We start from the raw sequence: 23,598 nt of genomic DNA, 5'->3' as shown, positions 1-23,598 counted from the left end.
AAAGTTTATATTCCAGATAATTTCATTAAAGGGAAGACAATTAACATATTCTTAAGATTTATTTCAATTATTATATAATGTATATTTTATTTATTATCATTAAACTTTTCTGAGGCATTGCGTGTTGAGTGGCGTAACTATTCGTCGCGCTCTACACTATTACAAGGAAATGAAAATGTTGACAACTTTTAATCCCCAGAATGGGAATCGAACTCACAACCGCAACCACAGCCAGGACGCCACGAAAGCCTGTATATATTTGCAGAATTTAATATAAAAATTAAATACATCAATATCCTACCTTAATATCGCTTAAACTGCAAATATGATACAAGGTATAAATATATATGTAGGTACTATATTAAATACCCCGCTGCGCTCCCTCGCGATACACCATTATTCATACACACAACAACGAACTCTAATATTAACTTAAACATATTTTATAGTGAATTTATTTTCAAATTGAATAAGATTGATATGAAATTTATATTATGTTATAATGCAAAATCATAGACGATCACTTATTATGTAGAAAGTTAAGTGACCAATCACTATGTCAGTATATTAATATTTGTGAATAATATTAATACATTTGGCGCAGTGTCGAAGTGACTTAACACGAGGTTGCCTCTGCCTACCCTGCTGTGTGCGGGATACAGCGTGAAGTTGATTTAATTTAATTAAATTTAATAAGAATATTTATAAAACACTTCACATTTCAATCTGCATGAAAAAATGGAACGACTTACTTTTTATTAATTATAAAAAATTTTCACGTACACAATATCGAAAAAAGAAATGAATTAATTAACTATTATTTTTTTTTTTAAATAAATAATAATAAATTTATTTTAAGAAAATAATAAATAAAATTCCTTTATTAAAATTCTTTATTAAAATTTTACTAGCTTTATTTCACCATCACTAAGAAAAAAATAGAAAAATAAAGATTTGTTTTAATTTGATTTTTTTTTACCTATAAATACTGCCTTTTAATTTTTAAATGAAACCCACCAACCCACGACTATCACGTTCGAACAATTAAATTTAAAGTGTGCTACAATGGCGTCTAACTGTATACGGTATGTAGGTATATTATATCACTAGATTTTACACGCGGCTTTAAACGCCTATAGTCAACTAAAAAAGAAATAATAAATGAAAATAACAAAATTACTTAGTATTATTAATAAACATCGACCACCGTGGCCCAATAAGACAAATTCTAACTTTAAACAGCAATGGTTGTTGATTCAATCCCCATTCGGTGAAATGAACTAAATAGTTCATGGGAAATGGTAAACGAAAATTAATTTCCTCACTGCTAAGTAAACTACTGCGTAGAGTTACACCACTCAACACGTGGTATGTCGAATTTCGATCCTATGGAGAACGGAGTAACTGGTCATTCAATTTTCTCTGTAATTGCAGATGCTATCTAAAAGTGTATATTATTCTCGTATATTACAAACTTAAAATTATCGGTTTTCGTACTGACCCTAGTTAAAAACGCCTAATTCTCTTCTATTCAATAGAAGGTAGTTAAAGGTAATTTACCGAAAGTAATTACTATTATATACAGTATGTAATATCGATACAAATAAATCTCGTATCATCTTGAATACAGGCAATTAACCTGAGGGGCTATCGATCCGCTTTATTATGACATGTAGGTCAGATGCCAATTTTACGTCATAAGAGATTAGGCACGAAATATGGAAATATTTATTTATTCCACACTTAGGAAAGAAGAAAACGTATAAAAATTTTAACGTAGCGGGATTTGAACCTGCGCTTCTTCCTCCTTTTTGGGCGGTTTCCGGTTTTGAGGCATTACATTTCGGGGCCGCCGTCACGCAGTGGGTTCGATTACCACTGCGGTAATTGAACTACTTACATTTCGTTGCTCTGGTAACAAGACAAAGCGCGGTGTTAACTACCGTTGTTCAACATTTAATATGTGAAAGGCTCTCTTGGCATAAATAGTAGTAGGTATATACTGTATGACCAATTAAAAACACGAAAAAAAATCAATCAAAATTAATTATAATCTTGTAAATTTCAATAATATTTTTAATCGAAATGTCTTTAGAAAATACATCAACCGAGTTCCAGACATTCTTCTTTATAGTTAGACTAGCGGCCCGCTCGCGGTTTTACCCGCGTGAACTATGTTATTATTAATTTCTGTCTCAATGACTACGTCCTAGTGACGTCTATGCAAAATTTGAGACTCCTAGCATTTATAGTAACGAAGTTTCATACAAACTTTCGACCCCAAAAACAACCCCTTAGAAGTCGAATATTGCAAATTCCCGTCTTAGCGAGCATCTACGTCCTATAAGTAACTCCTATGCAAAATTTGAGATTTCTAGCACTTGTAGTTTCTGAGATTTCGTGATGAGTGAGTGACCTTTCGATTTTATATATATAGATATGAAAGTATTTAAATCAAATTAAATTGTTTTATACACATTTACTTGTAAACGAATAGATAGTGTTTTAATTGAAATTCCTTAACAATATATTAGTTCAAATTCTTTAGTAATACATTGAGGCCGTCGTGGAGCCGGGCCGCGCCGGTTACGGGTTCGATCCTCATGAGGGAAAAAATTACTATTTATTAATATTTTAATTTCTTCGTCCTGGCACTGCCACCAAGGCAAACGTCCGCCCTTTACTTCTGCCATTTAACAATTAAACATTTTTATGTTTTTAAATCACATAATTTTTATTTTTGTCATAAAATAACCAAACAAAAATTAATTAAATTTTCCCGTGGGAAAACCTTTGCTTGTAGTCGGTATTATTTTAAAAATATTAATATTTTACAAAGAAAAACATTTCTCTTATTTTTAATTACACCAGAGGATAATTTAAATGTTTTTGAGGTTAAGAATAAACAAGAAAGATTGGTTTTGAATGTTTATTTCCTTATAATTATATTATTTCTTAAGATTAAGACTAGTACAATTGATATTTTTTTATTTATTTTATATTCAAACTTTATAGGTAGGAGAACATTTAGTGTGCAGACACTCCGCTCTCCGCTTTCTGTCTTAGATAGGTACTAAGAGATTGGTTATTGTTAATTAATTTTTCATATAGTAAATATTAATGACTTAAAAACATATTGAAATTCTGTACAAAAACTTGTACCCAAATGCACCTGCGTAGGAAAATTTTACAACACTTCACAGAAACACTAACATTTTTTCATTATTTTCCACACAATTTTCAAGACATTACGTTTTGAGCGGCGGAACTCAACGCCGCGCGTTGTCTTGTTACTATATCTATATATATTTAATAATATTAATAAATGCTATTCACATAGAGTAGATATGCTTCAAATAAACATAAGTTAATATTCTTATATAATAAATAATTAGTATTTATCCCCTAGCTATGGTGGCTGCTTGGCCCACAACTTGCACAGCTGGACCGACCTTTATAATGCCGTCTCGTACGTTCCTGCCGATTTTCTCCTGCAAGGGAAATAAGAAAATTATATATTTTTTTTAATTTAATTAAACTAATTTATCAAAGAAAATTCAAAGAAAGGAATAATTAAGAAGTATTAAGATTAAAGTACAATTTACATATATTTTTTTTAGGTTTACGCTTTTATTTAGCACTGTCTAATTTGTGAGACATGGCGTGGTCATTTTCTTAACAGAGTGAGAAAATGAAAATACAATTCATTCCCCGCAGTGGAAATCGAACCCACAAATGTCGTATTTCCAGTCGTACGTTATCCTACTGTCCTAAGATTTCGAATCGAACTTACAACTACCATCTAGTAAAGCACTGACAAATAATACTTACAATTCTCTTAAATATCTTCCACTTTGGACTGGGCGCTCCAGTGACGGCGCTTAACGCCAAAAAACAAGCGAAGAAAAAGAATATAATCTTTGAGAAATTCATTTTTAATTTTATGTTTACGAAACAATCGACAAAATGCGAATGATGCTTGTCTTATGATATTCGTTCAGTTATACTACTTTATATAGTCTGTTACTAAAGTTGCCAAATTTACTTGTTCAATTACGAAACTTGATAATATAAATTTGAACTTTATTGCTATGAAAATAAAAATCATTTTCGTTTCTCTTAGTTATTTTGACCGCATAACAATTTGATAATAGTAAGGTCATCTCCGGTTAGACTCGGGGTGAGTTTACAAGATACGGGGATTCCTTTAAACCGTTCTATCTGCGGGACCTTTTTTTAATCGATACTATTTTTTTTTCTTTTCTAAAGAATTTTAGTTAATAGCTTAAATGTTAAGGAAAATTATTATGGAAAATGTTTTTTGATATGACACGATGCATTTTGTACTAAAGGCAGGGAACGACTTAGTGATCAATTACTTTTATTTTGCAAATTCACGCTTTATCCCGAATAACTGGAAAAGCAAAGAGATCCTATTGTCAAGGCACCCAGTTCTACACGAATTCGTTACGTGTTCTACAGCATAACTCAACGCCGAAGTTATTTTACCAAAGCTGGAAAACGATAATAATTTATTCCACCTAGTAGGAATCGAAGTCAAAGCTTCGTTGTATTAAGGCAATCCCTTCCCCAGATTTCGCCCATTTTTCAAGACATTAGAGTACAGTGATAATATAAATAGAATAAAGTCAATAATAAGTCTTGTTACCAGAGCGTGGTAATGAAAATAGTTAATTTCTCCAAGTGAAAATCGAACTCGCTACTGTCGTGCTTACAGTCAAACATTGTGTCGATGGTGTCTAATATTTTTAACACTATAATTAATTCAATTAACCTATAATCGAGGCCGTTGCGGAGTAGTGACACAAGCGTGTGATTGAAAACGCGATGTTTGTGAATTCGATTCCCATAATAATTATTTATTAATATTTTCATTTCTTCACTTCAGTAACATGGTAATACGCAGCATTGAACAATATCTCACACATTCGGCGGAAAGAGAGGAGCGGAGTGTCTTAACACTAAGTTCTCTCTGTTAACACTGCTAAATGCAGGCTGAAGAAGAATATAGCGTGAAGGTGAAAAAATAAACAGTTATATTTCTACTACAATAGCTTTTATAATTCAATATTTAGAATAACATATGAATATGAAACCTTTTAAAAGAACATTGTACAGTTAAATAATATATTTTGCTATGAAATAAATTTTCTTTGTAATTTACTGTTTAATATATGAAAGTGTGATTTATTTTTATGTACACTTCTAGTGTTATTAGAATAACTTACGCAGTAGAAATAATACGAGTCGTATTCTATTCACAACTTTACAAAAACTGATATCGATATAGGATTGCATAAAAATGCAACGATTAGTTGAAATAGTTACAGTGTGTTCTAAAATAGGAAATTCAATTAAAAATATTTTTTTGTTTAATATTATTTATTTTAAACCTACCGCAATTTTTACACGACAAATTCATTTCTTTAGAAAAATATATAAAAACTCTAATATATTTTCCGTCTGTCTAATATTAGTAGTAGATATACATAAACGCCATAAATTAAGAACTGAACTGATATATACATGTGTGACTGTAATGCGACGGTTGTGGATTTGATCCTCACTAGAGATTAGAGTATGAATTAATATATCTTAATATTTTTATTTCATTATCTTGGCACCAGGTCAAAAACCCGGCGTTGAGTTCCGCCATTCAACATTTCACACTTTACACTCCGTTTTTCACTTTCCGCCCAATTTTCAAAACATAGAGACTATTTTAGTATAATCAGATCGTATTTTGCACACAAAAGAAAAGAAAAACAACAAGCCTATGCGTCATACAACAAACAGCCTATATATAACAGATGTCACTACCGCAAATGTAAATACACGATAAGCGGTACTTCACCGAGGAATCATGACGACATACAAACTAAGCAAAATTACATTATATGATATTACTTCTTTTTTTTGAAAGAAAATACATAAAACTTACTCTTTGACTTTATATGTTTTCTGCATACGTAAGTAGGTAGTAAGAACCTAGTATTTCCGTTTCCCATTTAGAATTTTGAAGCCAGAATCTACCAGTGGTTGTTAATTTAGACTTAAATTTTCTTTCAATACAATTCATTTTTTTCTATCATATAATAATCATACAACGATTAACAAAATATATCCAGCTACCTAGTACTTTCGAAATAGTTAGTGGTTGTGATATACGAACAAATAGCCAGAAAGACAGACAAATAAACAATTAGACATACATAAATAGGCATTCAAATATACTCACAAACATACAGACATAACCATAATATTATAGTTTATTTATTTAAAAATTCCAACAGAAATAAGTAAGTAAAAGCTTTATTTAGAAAGCAATTTACCAAAAGGCTTATATGGAAAAATCTTTTCACGCCAATCTTGGGAGATTTTGTGAAACACGTTCTTATTATATTGTCTTCGTGAGATGTAACAAGTAATAAGAGGAGCTTATTTGTAGCAACGTTTGTGATTATGTTTGCTGGATTTAGTAGGCGTCGCTTAGCGATGTGAAATAAGTAAATTTTTCGTCTTTTTTTATATATTATTATTATTAAATTTTTAGTTTTAGCTTTTTGGAGAGATTGCTCTTATTATTAGACCTCGTGACTGTATTTATTTATTTGTAAAACTACATAATATTAAAATTAAAAATTCTTAAAGTGATTTTTCTTCGGAAAGTGGGAACGGATGTGTCTCGATAGAAACGAAGTTTCTTAACTCTACGTTCCCTGTCAGCGGAACGGCGGGAACAGTGTGAAGATAAAAAATAACATGCTTAAACGAAGTAAAAGCAATAAGGTTGAAATCCTTCCAAACATTACAACATCACGTTATAATTTTAACTTTATTTGAATCTCTCTGAATCTCTCTCCATGGCCTCCAGAGAGATCCTCTAGGTTCTCTTGACTTGACTTTTGACTCTAGTCAAAATAGTCGATTCTCCACTTTCTATAAATTGAAAGGAAACAAAAATGAAATGAAAATGCTTTTCAAAATTCCCATTAGTAAATTGAAACATAAAAAAAAATATCGACCAAATCTTATAAACTTTCAAACATTGGATTATTTATAGATGACAAGTATACAGTCATGACACACCTAATTGAGGATCACAGCTTAATTGAGGATAAATAACCAACAGATATTTTCGGACTAATTTTGGTTTGAAATGGTAATCGTTCATAATTATTCTTTTTATTTAAATGAAAAACAGAAATATAGATAGACCTTTGTGTTTTTTTGCTGTATTACTGTTAAGACTCTCCGTTCTTTACGTACCGTCTAATTTGTAGAGATATTGCGTGTCGAGTGGTGGAGCTCAACGCTGCGGTTTGTCTTCTTACTAGAGCGAGAAAATGTAAATAAATCGTATAAAATAACATTATTGTTACAAAATATGTAAATAAAGTCCACACAAAACAAATACTTAATCGATAGTATGTACAAGTAAGTAGAGTATTTTCCTTGATTTTAACCTAATTTCATACTTTTTATTATCGATATTATTTTATAACTAGTAGTTGCCTGCTAATTCGTTTAAAAATATTTCGTATTAAAATATGCCTTTAATCATTTCCTGCTTTTAACAGAGAAAAAAAGTATTAACCTTTAAGTATGGACGTCGGGTCTCACAGACCCATCTAGGTCTACGAATTCTACAAATCGGCCACTTCTCGGTGACCTCCGCCACTGAGTCGCTCAGTACCTTTCGTATTAATGACAAAATGAATGTAGATAGCAGTGGTGGTGTCTCTGGGTTCAAAACACGTGAGTATTTAACTTTCTAAACGGGGCCTGGGTCTGTCAGACCCGACGTCCATGTTTCCCATACATAATGATTTGAAAACACCATATATTTTTATAATATTACAAAATATACTTTAATATTTTAATTGTATTATTTGTATTCAAATGTTTTTATTGTTATATATCATATATTATTTTGCATTGTTTGTCATATATTTTAGTAATATAAATATTATTTACCTAAAAAAAGATTCAATTTTTTTAGTTTTTATGATAAAATGGAAAAAAATGATCGACCAAGCACGTCAGGGACAAATATATCGGTACTTTATAATCAACATCAATCAAAAGAATTGGACGACGACATTTTATAAAGAAAATAACACTTTATCAAATAAAAAGACGCGTTTCGTATACTAAACTACTCTAAGAATTGAGAATGACTTTGACTCGCGTTTCGCGATCTGATCTATCATTTATTGAACATGAAGCTAAAAAAATAGTTTTGGGAAAACATGTATACTTTGCCCCCATAAGATATATAAAAAGACAACACATACTTATGTTGACTGCAATCGTCCTGTTAGCCAACAATGTTGAAAGCCATTGTGTATCGATGTTCAATAATACCTTATCTTGAGGTGTTGTCAAAATTTTTATTTTATAACATAAGATGTAATTTTTTAATTTTTTTTATTTGTTAGACTTTATATTTTGTTAAAAAAATATTTATTTTATTATCTGTCTTTTTTTATAGTATTATTTTCTTAAGAGTCGTCCCATGTGGCCAAAGACTGAAATTGTGACTTTAAGTTACTTAAATCGTTGTGATGCGTAAACTTTAATAAAAAGCGATTTTATTTATATTGATTTTGCTTGATTTGAGGCTATTCATGTAAACTAAAACATAAAATTATCTTCTTACTTTAAAAAACAGACGGAATATGACCAATAAATACACTGGTCTGACAGACCCGACGTCCATATTTGTGTTATAAAAAAATCACGTCCATAGTTAAAGGTTAAGGCTCTCCGTTCTTCACTTTCTTCACATCTTTTAGAGATTTCGAATAACGTGGAATTTTATCAATTATTTAAATCAATATCATATCATAAGAATTATATATCATATCATAAGAATTATATCAATATCATATATTGATATTATAAATTTTAACTTGATATAATGAAAATATAGGTTTCCATTAAAAAAATACATAGAAATCCGTACGAATTGAAAATATTGGATTTAAGTCTATACATTCTACGGTCACCGACCTCATCTGTGACGTCACACAGTCTTCATAGACATATACGTCTAACACGTAATAAATAAAAAACTAAATACCGCTCATAAGACTTATATATTATTTTTATTTACTTATTTTTGAAAAAGATTTTTAATTGCTATAACTTTTTAATTTATTGTGGCATTTAACACACTGTTTTTAACTAAATTAAATACTACTATTTAATTTTTATTTTTCTTTACATAAGGTAAGCAGAGAAAATAAATAAACATCTTCATTGAGGAGGACGAATGCGCACGAAAATTTGTCATAATAATATTCGAATATAAGATTTTACATACATATTGGAATAATTTGTACTAATTATTAAAACAAGTATTTTATATGATAACGTAGAACCTTTACTTACATAGCAAACGGTATGTGAAGAATGGCATTTAAGTGGCTTTTGGACTGTATGACAAATGTTCAAAGGAATACCTCCATATATTGGCACTCAGAGAGAAATTGGAATGAATAACTTTTGTGCGATAACATTTAATATTTATAGCAAAAATTCCATTGTTGCTTTTAAAAATAATAATATGAATTACTTGTGTCGTATTTTCTTTATGTTTTTGTTGTAACTTTTCCTCGCTAATTTTATATTTATATAAAATATTTTTCATGTATAACACAACACTTGTTGTTGTTGTTGTTGTTTCTTAATAAAAACACATCTTACACAAAATATTTTTTTAACTTGTTAAAAAAGTTACTGAGATTAACTCGTCGAACTTAACAAAATCTCAGCTCTATAATATTAACATAGGTATAATCCACACGTAATCCGTACGTGAGCTATCTTTTTGAAGTAATTTATGCATATTGTTTTATCTTATTATCTGTTTAAGTTAAGTTAGTTAGGAAAAAAGTGTCATATATAATTAGTTATTTTCAAAGCCTCACTTCGTCTACCAGAGTGTGTAAATAAAAATAAAAAAATATAAGAATACAACAAATTATACATATCTTTATTATTTTATGTATTGAATCTTCTATTAAGTGGCTACTTAAAGAATGAAATATAAAAAGGCAATCATATTCACATTTCAATCAGTATTTCTAATATCGTTAGATACTGAAGTGGTATCAAAAAACAATTATTCAAAATGAATTTTAAAGGGATTTTTTACATGTTGGCTCTGTTGCTTATTGTATCAATGACGTCAGCCGCGCCTGCTCCAAGATGGAAGTTTTGGAAGAAAGTTGTAAGTCATTTTAATAATAGATATGTGAAGCAATAAATATATTTAGATGGCACCATTAGTTCAGTAGGAACCTACCTTTCAGGGGATTGAATCTGAAGTCGGCTTCGGCTCTAATTCTCACATCTAGCCTGCTATGCGTGGAGCAAAAAAAAAACTACAAAACCGGCAAAGTTCATATATAGGAGTCTTAGTAACAGAGTCCCATTTTACCCCAAGTACGGGTAAAAAACGTTACCTAATTACTTTAAATTACAGACCTTTTAATAGTAAGACAGGCGTATTATTAAATCTTTTATATCAAAATGAAAATAAGCATTTTCTATATTTCAATTTAATGATAATAGATAGAAATACCAACTCTTGATTGATATCCCCTTGAAACTGTCGTTAGCACAAACGTATCTCCACATGGTGCTCAGTGAATTTTAATAGGCGTTTTATATGATAAATTCGTTTCGACTGTGAAATATCTGTATAATATATATTTTTAAGCTCTATGCTGCATCGGTTAGGCAGCGTAACCTGGGAAACTAGTGTTAAGACACTCTGTTCCCATTAAGACATTCCGTTCCCCAGTTACCACTGAATTGGAAGCATTGTATATTGAGTGGCAAAACTCAATGCCGTCCTGTCTCGTTATCAGAGCGCATAAATGAAAATATTAAATATTTCACTTTCTCGAGTGGGAATCGAACCCACAAGCTGTCGCGTTTATAATGGTCCTTATTACAAATAATAATATTTCATAACTGTTCAAAAAATCTATCTAGAATAGAAGAAGAAGAGCGTATAGATAACATTACTAGGTTTAATTATAATACTACAAAAGACATCATTTACCACTTAACTGTAATTAAACCCTTACATGGAAATCACCAAATCCACATTTGCATGAATTTAATGCCCATTAAATATTATAATTACAATTAAAATTTTAATATTTAAATGTGTTTTTTACAGGAGCATGCCGGTCAAAACATACGTGATGGTATAATTAAAGCAGGACCAGCGGTGGCCGTGGTGGGATCTGCTATGAATTTAGGATAAAAGATTATAAATGTACAATAAATTATTTTCTTCATATATTTCTTTTATTTTTTACTTTTTTAAGGCGTTATTCCACTAAAAATTGTAATTTTTTTTTAGAAAAATCGTATAAAGAATTTGACGTAGTGGGACTTGAACCACCTTTTGGATGGTTGATAAGAGACGCTGCTTCGAATATATTTTTTTTAAGTTTATATTTATTCTTTTTGAGTATCCGTTAGATCATATTACAAAAAAAAAATAATTTTCTACATTGCGAGTTACTTGTAGAGTCAATATAGTTATTTATGATTAATATACTAGTAATATTTGTAATTTCATAATTAATAATTGGACAGAATAAATTATTCCAGTTATGTTACTCAACGAAGTTAGTGAAAAATAACCTATAAGGGAAAAAGCGTGAAGCTGCTTTGTAAATTTTTCTTTAGCTTCATGCATGCAAGTACCATTTCAATTTCACAGGTGGTAATCGAACCCATTACCGTCGCGTTATAATCAAACACTGTAACTTAATTATTTAATACTTTAATTAATACTACATACATTTGATACATCATCCTCGCCGCAATATGCTAAACCCTTATCGTAACGGAGCAGCTCCTCCATCATAATACAAGCTATTATTTTAATGTATTTATAATGTTTATTTGCTTTTCTTATTCAAATCTGACGTGAGATTGTAAATTAATAAATGTGATTTTAATAGGACTGAGTAAACTGTAAGGTTGACAGATATGGAAATATGAAGCTTTATTTAGTAGAAGTTTGGGTTTTCATCAGATTTGAATATTGTTTTAAAGGTTTCACATTTAGCTCGTCGTCGACTGTAATTTTATTTCTGTGGGCGGGATTTTTTCATTCAGGCGTTAATAAAAAAATGATATTTATGTTCCATTTTTTCCAATCCGTTTTCAAATGGAAACACAAAAAAACAAAAAATAAAAACAATAATTTCCCAACCGGCATTCAAACCCACAACCACCAGATTTCAATCAGCCTCAGCCAGACGCTGTTTACCTGCGCCGCGACGGTTTCCTTAAAAGAATATTAATAAATAAGAATATAAGATATATACTAAGTTCTAAATATAAGATATATACGAATATAAGATATATACTAAGTTCGCCTTCATCAGATAAATTACATTAAATATTACGAGGACCGCAGGGCGCGGTGTTCCCAGCGGTACGCGATCGGTGTGCTTGAAATGAAGACGTTCCTTAGTAGTATCGTTAGCTATACCTAAATAGATAAAGTTTACTAATAATTCCAAACGTTTAAGATAAATTCTCGATAAAAAGTATCATGTAAATAGACATAAAATAAAAAAGTTTTTTTCTCCGTTTCCTACCTCCACTATATGCAGGATAAAGAGGGAAATTGAAAAATATGAACACTTTAAGATTTATGAACCTGCTTGCGTGTCAACTATAATTTCTTTTGTAAAATACAGCAAAGGTATAATTTTTCTTACTCAAATGATTGCGTGAGATATGACTTTATGTAAGCGATTGTTATCTTTGAATACAAGGTTAGATTTTTAGTCTTAAATTTAAATAATTAATAGGTGTTTCTAGAAATGTGGTAAAGTATCATTCGTGCGGTTGATTAGAGGCTTTTAAAAACATTCAAAATATATGAAATTGATATGACTTAGAAAAGACAGAATTAGAAAAACAAATCTGATTTAAATTAACGTTAAACAAACCTAAGCATTGTTTTGTTTAAACTAGTTAATTTCTGTCTATGGCTTTTTCATTTCTACAAAATGAAATTCGAAAATGGCTTCCGGTACTTAAAGGTCTAATTTGAATAAGTAAACCAATTCGACTCAGCCATGAAGGATTTGGAAATGACAATAATGAAACACCATCGTACTTTTAACCTAATCAAAAGCTATTATTTTTCACCCCATAGGCAGACAGACATGACAAATATTTAGTTTTTTGTTTTTTTTTGCTCCATACTATAAATAAACCACTTCTAAGCTATAATATAGACATGCATTTATTTATGTTGTATAAAGCGTCGTATCGATTTAGTTGATATGAGAAAATAATGGCCTCCATGTGTTATTTTACATAAATCGACTTTATTTACGACGCTGCTGTTTGTTTATACGCAAATTCATTGCAAATGGTTGGTACAAATCCCATTAGGAGTAATTTTCGCGTGTCGACTAGCGGAACTCAACGCCGGGTTTTGTATTGTTAGCCAGAACAAGAAAATGAAAAATAATTCATTACCTCAAGTGGGAATCGAACTCACAACTGTCGCGCTTAAAGGTATTCTATACTATACTATACTAGTGGTAATATTCTATATTTCTTTATTACTAGCTTTGTTAGTGCGGTAGTGAATGTGAAATCTTGCAAGCTCTATTTGGCTAACTTCCCAGTTTGTGATTAAGCTGAAATTTGAATTACGACCTTAGTTCTGAATACACTGAAATTACATACAAACAATATTGTTGTTAATCTGAAATAGCCACCGCAACAACAACAACCCACCTAATATGGGTATCAAATGAAAAGGGGTTAATTTGTAAAATATAATGAAAAAAAAAAACATTTTATAAGCTTTTTTAAATGACTTTTTTATTAATATTTTATTTCTCACTATCTGGTAAGTATATAAAAATATTTCTTAAGGTTTTTTTTTGGTTTAAATGAATCACCTGACTTTACCCGACTGAAATAAAATTAATAATACATTTATGTTTTGCAATTTTTTTCTACATTTAAGGAAACCTGACGTTTCGAACAACTTGCAGTAAACCATAGTCACTGGTAGCCAATAAAAAAGTAATATTCAAAGCAGTAGTGACTATTCACTATCTAGTGCAGCATAACAAGTACTATACGACAATATACGTTTCATATTAGAAAGTAGTATACATAGACTATCGGCTATAATGACGGAATCGTGGCTACTGTACCTTGAAACTTGGTCACTGTAAGACAATAAATAATACACATTTCATATAGTTATTTAAATAAGAACGTATGCCTCTCAGGCCTTCTTGGCGCAGTGGTTAAGGATCTGGCTGTAAACGAGACGTGTGGGCTCGATGCCCGCTCGAGAACTGCGTGTTGATTGGTGGTACTCAACGACGCGCTTTGTCTTGTTACTAGAGGGAAGTAATTAAAATATTAAATATTTAATTTCCACGTGGCCACGAGGGCCTTTGGTCTTTTCCATTTGAGATAAGGAAACATAAAAAATATTTTCCACAAACAAAGTTGCGGACAATTACTAATAATATAATTTCAAATTCAATCTAAGTAAATTTCGGCGACATAAAAGGCTTAATATTATTATTTTATATGAAAATATTTCGTGACACAATCTGTCCTACAGCGAAGGTTACGGTTATGTGTGTTATTTAAGTAAGCGTAATCAAACTAACAAGGGAAGTGAAATATGAAAATTCACATATAATTGGTTAGGGCGTAAAGGCTTTAGCGACACGCAAAGGATTTACTGTAAAAAAATTTGGAAGTACTTTTTTTATTATCACTCGGGGAAATTAAATATTTAATATTTTTTATTTAATCGCTCTGGTAACGACGCTAAACGCGGCGTAGAGTTACATCACTCAGCTTGCAAAGGCTACAGAATTTGGCGAAAAATGAGGGAAGTGTCATAATCGGCATTTTCCGAGCTTTTCAACCAATCGGAGAATGATAGTAATTTCTTCACTTTGGCAGAAAATTTTGGAAAAAATCCAAAACAATAAATCATGGATAGAAAGTGGAGAGCAGAGTGTCATGTGCCATAGCACTGGGTATGGCACACACCTACACCTATGCCTACCTACACTTTAGTGTTACATAAAAATAGAATACAGAAACTTTCTTTCTTGCCTCATGTTATATGTATATAATATTGCATTATTGAACATAAAATTTAAAATTATAATCACGTCCCCTTATCTAAGGCACAGGTGGCTCAGCCTTAAAATAATAACAGGGACAGAATATAAAATGGATACTAATATAAGCCTAACCTAAAAGACGTTTTTCGTTTCAAATTTCGATAATAGCCAAGTGAGAGTGGGATTGCGCAAGAAGGGTTCCGTGTTATTTAACGAAACAAACGAAAAAGATCATACTTGTTGGATGGGAGGCCCCTCATATATTTGCGAAGCCTAAGGTAAAACCTAAGAAAACAGCGGGAACCCGCTGGATTCAAAGGGCGCAGGACCCGACGGAGTGGCGAGCATTGGGGGAGGATGTCCAGCAGTAGACCTTAAAAGGCTGATGGATGAAGGTAAAACCTAACAATAAAAAACGTTAACGTTTAAGTTTATTTAATTAATAAAGTAAAAATTGTAAAAAAACTTTGCATGCCAGCTTGCTATATAAAATAATAATTAATATGAATACGACGAGTGACTTTAAAAGAAAAATATATATTTCTTAATTATGATTATGTATCGTGACTTTAAAATGTAAATCAATTGTAATACAGTATTAATTTCCTTTGTTATATAATATCGTGCGACTTCGACTTAGCCTTCGTAAGCCTCGTTATTAATCTGTAATTTATAAGAATTATTAAAATATTATATCAAATAAATTAATTTTTAACAAAAACAAAAACCGACTTCTAACAACGAACTAAAAAGTGAAAAATAATTTTACAAAGATTTTATAATTTTGAAGTCGGTGCCAAGTAAAACAAACAGGCTTAGTAATTAGATATTGTAGTAAAGGTGTTGTAGCATTAGCTTGACACCGACTTCAAAATTATAAAATCTTTATATAATTATTTTTCACTTTTTAGTTCGTTGTTAGAAGTCGGTTTTTGTTTTTGTTAAAAATTAATTTATTTTACGATTTTTAGTGATGGGTAGATCTTAAAATGATGCTTCTTGAACGAGTGGTGATGGTGGTGGTAGTGGTTGTCAACGAGTGGTTGTGATTGTTCTATGTAAAACTTCATTTAATTAGCTATTATTTTTGTGCAAAGTTACATTTTGGTATATTGACAAGAACAAACATAAAAAGATATCGGGTGAATTCGGAATCTCCTTTTTTTGAAGTTGGTTGAAAATATGAACATCCTCTTTTTTGAGATTGGTTGAAAAGAAATGCAACGATCAGGAATCTCACTTCTGACATCAATTTAAAAAGTTTTTGCTTGTAACTATTACAGTATAATTAAATTTTGACCAAAAAAAACAAACTTTCTCAATTTTCTCCGGATTCCATAATCGAAACCTAACCAAACTTTCACCAACTTATCCTTGAAGTGTATCCTTTCAAATAAAAAAAGAATCATCAAAATCGGTTGGCGCGATATTGAGTTATTCGGCTATTAGTCGCGCACATGCATAATGCAAATTTAAGACTTATGTGATTTTCTCATGGATACCATTGTCAGACATGGGCCAAAAAAAAATGGGACCATTCGGGAAGCTATACCTTTCAAATAAAAAAAAAATTATCAAAATCAGTCCACCCAGTTAAAAGTTATGAGGTAACAAACATAAAAAAAAAAATAAAAAAAAAAAAAAAAATACAGTCGAATTGATAACCTCCTTTTCTTACAGAAGTCGGATAAAAATAAAAACTATTAGTTTCTTTTAAAAGGAATGGTAAATTTCAACAAATATGTTGTTGTTACATTTTTTTGTTTTTTGAATTAAGATAATAGTGACAATTCTATTTTTGTTTATGTAGCTTCAGGTTATATCCTGTACATAGCAGAGTACCCTGAGAGAAACCTGGTAACATAGTGTCAAGACACTCCGTTCCCACTCAACGACACCAGAGCGAAAAAATTAAAATTCTCTTGACTGGAAATCGAAGCCACAACCGTCGCATACAGTCGCACGTTTCTGCCTCTGCGCCACAACGGCCTCTATCACTATTCATTTATATCGCGATAAAATGTCAAGCACTACTAAATTCACTAACGATAATGTCAAGTAAAGTGGTGCGGAAAAGTAAATTCATCATTATTTTGCTTCATTCGACGGCCATGATGTGCTTTCAAAAGGAATGTGGAAGTCGTTTTCATACATATACTATTAAATGAAATGTCATCAACAAGCTAGTGATGTGCCTTGTCGATATCGATAGTATGAAATGTGAAAGTATGTTCGTCTGTTCCACTTTCGTGCCATATGCTAATATGCATATTTGATTTATACTAATGCGTTTTTTGTTTGTGAAATAAGTTTACTGTGCCTTACTAATACATATTAATGATGTTTATAGTGGGATTTCGTGTTTTAACCAGTTTTCCTGATGTAAAAAGAGTAATGTTAATATGAGTGTTTAAAATATTAAATATTTTTTATGTATATCTGCATGTACTTCTAATATCGTGAAATTCAATTGAAAATAATATGACTGTAAACTGCAGTTGGTGGTGCAGTGTATAACAGTAAACAAAAGTAATTTAAGCAAAAAGATTTAGATAGAAACATATTTTTTTTAATATGTGTTTAAAACTTAAGCTTAAACCTGACGAAGAAAGTAAATCAATTCATTAAGTTGCTAATAGATATATTAATTAGGTTTAAATAAGAAAACGGGAACTCCGTAACAATGTTTGCTTCTTAATAAACTTTGCGAAAATTCGTAACAAATAATCAGTAAGACAATTGTGTAGTTATCAAACGTTTAATTTGACACCATATTAATTTTAATTTTAATTTTTTATTAAACTGTTGCAGATAGTGAGTTCAAAATCATTTAAAAGCGATGTTAAATAAATCTAAATTTTATATTGAAAAGAGCACTTTTAATTTCTGTTGTTTATTCTGAAAATGTCTCTAAAATTTGAGTGTAGAGTAGAAAACGGAGTGATAAAAAACAATAACCGGATAGTGAATAGACAGACAGAATCTCTAATTTCACACTGTAGACCTAAGTCTACAGTGTGAAATTAGAATTAAAAATCTGGACTTCTAACAATTCCAATAATAGCATTTTATCGATTCAACACACAGCCCTATTTCTACTCCTAACGAATGATTAGTGTGACAGCTACCGCAATTTCGTAGAGATTCGCCGAAGCATATCGATATACAATATTTTGTTAGTGTTAGAACGAAAACGTATCGGGTGCTTTCTATTTATGGTGATATATTTTAAAATATTTTAGTTGAAAAATGTGATATTCATCAATCTTTCTGGTATGTACGAGTATGTACTTATTAATGTAATATTTATTCTATGTAAATATACTGAAATTGTTTATAGTTCTATACTAACGTCACGAATTAATTCAACTTATTAGCTATCCCAGCACTGGTATGACAATATGAATCGCTTAAGTCGAGGCCGTTATGGCGCAAAGGCACAAGCGTGTAAACGCGACGTTTGTGAGTTCGATTCCCAATTTGGGAAATGAAATATTTAATTGAAATATTTTCATTTTCTTGCATCGCATTAAAGAACTTACTTAAAACACGAGTTAAAATAATATGCTTTATTTGTATCCAACGCTAAGGCAATTTTAAAGTTCAAAAGTAATACAAGTTTGCCTTAAGTTTTAAGCTGTACACGAAAAGCTATCGCTTTAATGTCACGTTGTATAGTTTTCGCTTGAACTTGTCAGAAGTATAACCTTCTTGCAAGAATTTCATAGTTTTAATATTATACTAGATTTTACTGCCACTATGTCTGTGTGGAAAAATGGAAATAAATAAGGAAATAAAAATAAATACGTCATAAGACATATTCTAAGTGCCCAATGTAACTTCAACTGCGGGTACAGTAGGCTATATTGAAACAATTAACACCATGTATAATAGCATTTAGATTTTATCGATTAAGAGACTGGCTGAAATATGTATTTTTTTATGTGAAACCAATAGTTCCTGTGATTAGAGCGTTCATAGAAACGGATAAACATACATAAAATTTAAAAAAAAACATTACGTCTCTGCTTACGCAGTAGGGTGATAAGAACATGTTTATGTAGAAAAGTATTAAACTGTTATTTTCTTTAAAAACTTAATATAATATGCTCTAGACAACAATTAGACTAAAGATGTTTTAACTTAAATATTATTAAACTTTCACATAGTCATTTCGTTAGAGCACTATCAATTTTTAGTAGCGTTTTTATTTTAATACTGATCTATTGAACCTACGTTCAAAGCCGTCGTGGCGTAGTGGTATTGCGAGAATACAATACTAAATGAATAGGATATTCTTCAACTTGTACATATTTAAAGTTATAACGCCTAATTGAAACTGGATGTTTTTTTTAATTAACTTTATAAATTGCAAGCAATTTTTTCAACAAAAAGGAGGAAACTTATAATATACTTATAATATTATTTTAAAATTACTTCAACTTAACTATTCAAAACCTAGTGTGGAGGAAAATTCACTCTGAATTGCAACAAACAAACTTTGTTTGAACTTTGAATCTTCGCGCGTTGGCTGTGTAATGTACGCCAACATACTTGTGAACGTGTGTTATAAGTAAAGTTTAATAATTATGTTGTTGACATTATTGTGTGGTAGTGGCTACAGGTACACACCTGCTGTAAACGCGACGATTGTGGGTTCGATTCCTGATCGAGGGAATGATATCCTTCTTTCTTTTCTTGAAGATATCATTCCCTCGATCCTCGGTCGCTTTGGTAACAAGACAAAGCAAGGTTTTGAGATTCGTCACTCAATAACCATTGTCTGGAATGGTGGGGGGGAAAAGTGGAGATTTTAATTTTTTTTTAAATTTCCATTTTTAGGTTTTCACGTATCCAGTTTATATTTATATTGGTATCCTTTTGAAATAAATATGGAAATACTGAAATTAATTGAATCAAAATTCACTATCCGTATTTGCTATTTAAAAGAAATAAGTTAGTGGGAAAAAATATATATTACATGATTAGGTTACGTAGTTAGTGTGGCATCTAACAACCAATGGACGAAAATTGCAGAGAAGGCAGAGAAGATTAAAAGAAATACGCCACTTTATTCCCTCTTAGAAAATTATTAAAAACCTTATAAAAGTTTTAAAAAATGTATCTCCAGATGTAAATCAATGACCGTGCCCTTTTTTAATAAACTCTCCACTTAAATATTTAAATTAGGAGTTTAAAATGTATAAACTTTACCAAATAACAAAGTTCTTCTCTAAATATTTTAAACTAATTTAAATGTCTATTTGAATAAATAACAGTTTGAATCGACTTGAGATAGTTGAAGGTTATAATTTTGACCTGAGATATATCGTAAAGAAATTTTAGCCCCTAATATATGCTTTTGTTTTGGTTATTGAAGAAAATCTTGTTACAATTCAATTTAAATGCCTGGATCACGGTCTAGACTTTATAGTCATGAACTATCTATGCATACTAAAATAGGCATATATTTATTTTTTATTCATGCTGTATCCCAGGAGTGTAGGAACATAGTGTTAACACACTCTGTTCCCAACTTCCGCCGGATTTTTTAAAGCATTGTGTGTACAATATTTTACTTTTCGTCGTGTTTGACTAGTGGTATTAATCACTAAAATCTTTGTTTTATTCGAAAACACCGACAACAGTAACAAATAAATTCTTCAGCTTTCAAATATTAGTTTTCCAATCCTTTTTTTCCCATAAACAATAAAAAAATTCGCGAATAGTTCTGAATGAATACATAAAAAATATATTTCCTGCAAACCGTAACAAAAGGCCGTAAAGTTATTCAGAAGTAAAGAACTCCACTGGAGCTCACTTCGTATGTCCCGTGACGAGAATAACAAAAGATACGCTAAAGACCTATACATACGAGTACTGATTGAAGTTATACGTTTTTAAATAAAAGAAATATTAATAAAAAATCAAAAACTCGACTATAAAAAATAAAAAAAAAGTCAAATCAATATTCGAAAGTTGTGGGTTTCGATCAACACTCACTCAGGAGTATGAATATTTAATCGCTTATATATGACAGAGAGTGGCGTTAAGTTCCGCAACTAAATGCGATTTTTTATCTTGAATATTGGACAGTGCTTAGAGGATGTAATGTCTTATCACTAGGTTCCCTCTGCCTACCTTACTAAAAGCGGGATATTACTAAACTAGCGGACGCGCGCAGCTTCGCTTGCGTATTTAGGGGTGAATTCCAAAAAACGACGAAACATGTGTTCAATAAAATATTTTTAAGAGTCTAAATTTCAAATTTTATAAAAATCGGTGGCGATTTAATGATTTTTCCATACAAACTTTCAACCCCTTATTTGCACCCTGAGGGGGTGAATTCTAGAAAACCATGAAACACATGTTCAAATTAATATTTTTAAGAGTCTAAATTTAATTTTTTATAATAATCGGTGGCGTTTTAAAGATTTTTCTATACAAACTTTTAACCCTTTATTTGCACCCTTAGGGGAAGAATTCAAGAAAACGATGAAACACGTATTCAATTAAATACTTTTAAAAATCTAAATTTCAAATTTTATAAAAATCGGTGCCGATTTAAATTTTTTTCCATACAAACTTTCAACCCCTATTTCACCCCTTTAGGGTTAAAATTTTTCAAAATCCCTTCTTAGTGGATGTCCAGATTACGATAGTAAACATCTGTCCAAATTTCACGTTTCTCAGTCAGTGAGGACAAGTCCTTTTATATATATAGATTGTCCTCAAAGTCTAAAACAAACACGTACACAACTAACTTTATAAAGGACAACCCACTCCTAACAGATTGTATTATGAAAGTGAACATTAAATTTTATTTTCTGTGCGTGATTTGTTTCATAATAATTACTTTAATACGATTCTACTTTCCACTACCAAAAGCGAATTAACTGTGGGAAAATAAAGGATATTAGCTCTTATTTCCATGGAATAAGACTGACATTGTTTTCGATATTTATTATTAGATAATTTGAAAAATTATACCTGTCGTACATGTTATTTACTAGTAATTACCTATATGGAGTGTTAATTAAAAACAATGCACTAATAATAGTTTATTTTTGTAGTACTTATAATTGAGATGATTTATTTTATACATTTTTATACAAATTCTACTAAGAATTGCAGGTTTTTAATTTTCTTGCCGCAGCTCGGACGGTAGGCACGATGAATACTTATAGTGTTAAAACTCTCTGTTAGCCACACACTGTCCAATTTTCGGAACTGCGAGTTGAGTGGCGGAAATTAACGTCGCGCTTTATACTATTAATATGTTAACATTTTATTTTCTAATGTATTTAAAGAAAGGATTTTTTTTTCACGCTGTAACCCCTGTCGTAATAGAAACGGAATATCTTAATCTTAGCAATAGGTTTAGGTTCCCTCTGCCTCTGCCTCTGCCTCTGCCTCTGCCTCTGCCTCTGCCTCTGCCTCTGCCTCCCTACTATATACAGAACCGCTGTATTCGGGATGCCAAAAAAAACTAGCTCTTTAATATACTTATATATAATACAAAGATTATAATCTCTAACGGTAGCTCACACTCTCATCAATATTCTAAGAAAATTAGCATTTTTAAAATAATGAATTATCTTAAATGACCTTAACCCGCACCAAAACATCTGGTGAAAGTTTTGGCTGTTAAGTTCACAAAATACGGTATCCACGTGAAAGTAGTTTCGTACGTAAGGCGATTTTAACTGTTTTACTATAGGTTAGGTAGTAAGTGGGTATTGTGGTGTCAATACGTTCATTAGTCAAGTATGTTACGATAGGTGCTTCAGTAAAGTGACTTTGATGTGTAATAAAAGACATGTATCTATGTTTTATAGATGTTTCTGGCATCATTTTAAATTATTTTAGAAATCTGAAAACTGTTATACTAAAATCTGAAAACAAAGGAAAACTTGTTTGTCGTGGAAAGTGAAAATGTTTTTCACTCTCTCGCATATCAGGGTAATAGGGGAACCTGGAAACCTAATGTTTAAGAAACTCTATTCTCATTGAGATACTTCCGTTTCCGTTCTCCACTTTTCGCCGAAATGTAAATTCCTACAATAACGTAGTTCACGCAGGCGAAGCCGCGGGCGGGCCGCTATATTATATTATCAAAGGTTTGTATGAAATTGTTGTATGCATATTCTTCATAGAAGCGGAAATAGAACGTGCCTGATAAAACTTTATAGTTTTGGGCTTAAAACCCCCAAAATAGGAAGGATAGGAAGTAGTGTACATAATATACATACATTTCTTGGGTTCGTTCTAAATAAGTGGAAAATAAAGACCAGATAGTACATTGACATGTTATAACAAAGTTGTTTTTAGTTAATAAATTTAAGAAATGCTTGAATGCTATATAAGTTTTGAAATTATTAAAAAATTGGGGCCTTCGTATCGCAGTGTGACA

General features: G+C 30.8%; 2 protein-coding genes across 2 annotated transcripts; one reads left to right on the top strand and one right to left on the bottom strand.

Annotated features, from left to right (window-relative positions):
• Positions 1-2,921: 2,921 nt before the first annotated feature.
• LOC146528277 (cecropin-like) lies at positions 2,922-5,193 on the bottom strand. Its single transcript, XM_085203116.1, has 2 exons — positions 3,832-5,193; positions 2,922-3,491 (listed from the first exon to the last, which is right to left on the bottom strand). Exons 1-2 carry the CDS (start codon positions 3,931-3,933, stop codon positions 3,399-3,401), a joined length of 195 nt encoding a protein of 64 aa, XP_085059242.1. The 5' UTR covers positions 3,934-5,193; the 3' UTR covers positions 2,922-3,398.
• A 4,877-nt stretch (positions 5,194-10,070) lies between these two features.
• LOC146528276 (cecropin-like) lies at positions 10,071-11,341 on the top strand. The gene is made up of 2 exons (XM_085203119.1): positions 10,071-10,258; positions 11,219-11,341. The coding sequence occupies exons 1-2, from the start codon at positions 10,160-10,162 to the stop codon at positions 11,303-11,305; spliced, it is 186 nt and encodes a 61-aa protein (XP_085059245.1). The 5' UTR covers positions 10,071-10,159; the 3' UTR covers positions 11,306-11,341.
• The last annotated feature ends 12,257 nt before the right edge of the window (positions 11,342-23,598 follow it).

The sequence above is a fragment of the Heliconius melpomene genome, chromosome 19 (genome assembly GCF_056956725.1).
Source record: "Heliconius melpomene rosina isolate 202511_hmr_F chromosome 19, ASM5695672v1, whole genome shotgun sequence".
In the NCBI taxonomy this organism is placed as follows: Eukaryota; Metazoa; Arthropoda; class Insecta; order Lepidoptera; family Nymphalidae; genus Heliconius; species Heliconius melpomene.
The sequence above is the reverse complement of the archived record's forward strand: the minus strand, read 5'-3'. Positions and strand labels throughout refer to the sequence as shown.

Bases quoted from the DNA above. Each gene is read 5' to 3' on its own strand.
- LOC146528277 (XM_085203116.1), bottom strand. From the start codon at position 3,933: ATGAATTTCTCAAAGATTATATTCTTTTTCTTCGCTTGTTTTTTGGCG. The intron at 3,492-3,831 runs GTAAGTATTATT...TTTCCCTTGCAG, and splicing joins GGAAGATATTTAAGAGAATT to GAGAAAATCGGCAGGAACGT.
- LOC146528276 (XM_085203119.1), top strand. From the start codon at position 10,160: ATGAATTTTAAAGGGATTTTTTACATGTTGGCTCTGTTGCTTATTGTA. The intron at 10,259-11,218 runs GTAAGTCATTTT...TGTTTTTTACAG, and splicing joins GGAAGTTTTGGAAGAAAGTT to GAGCATGCCGGTCAAAACAT.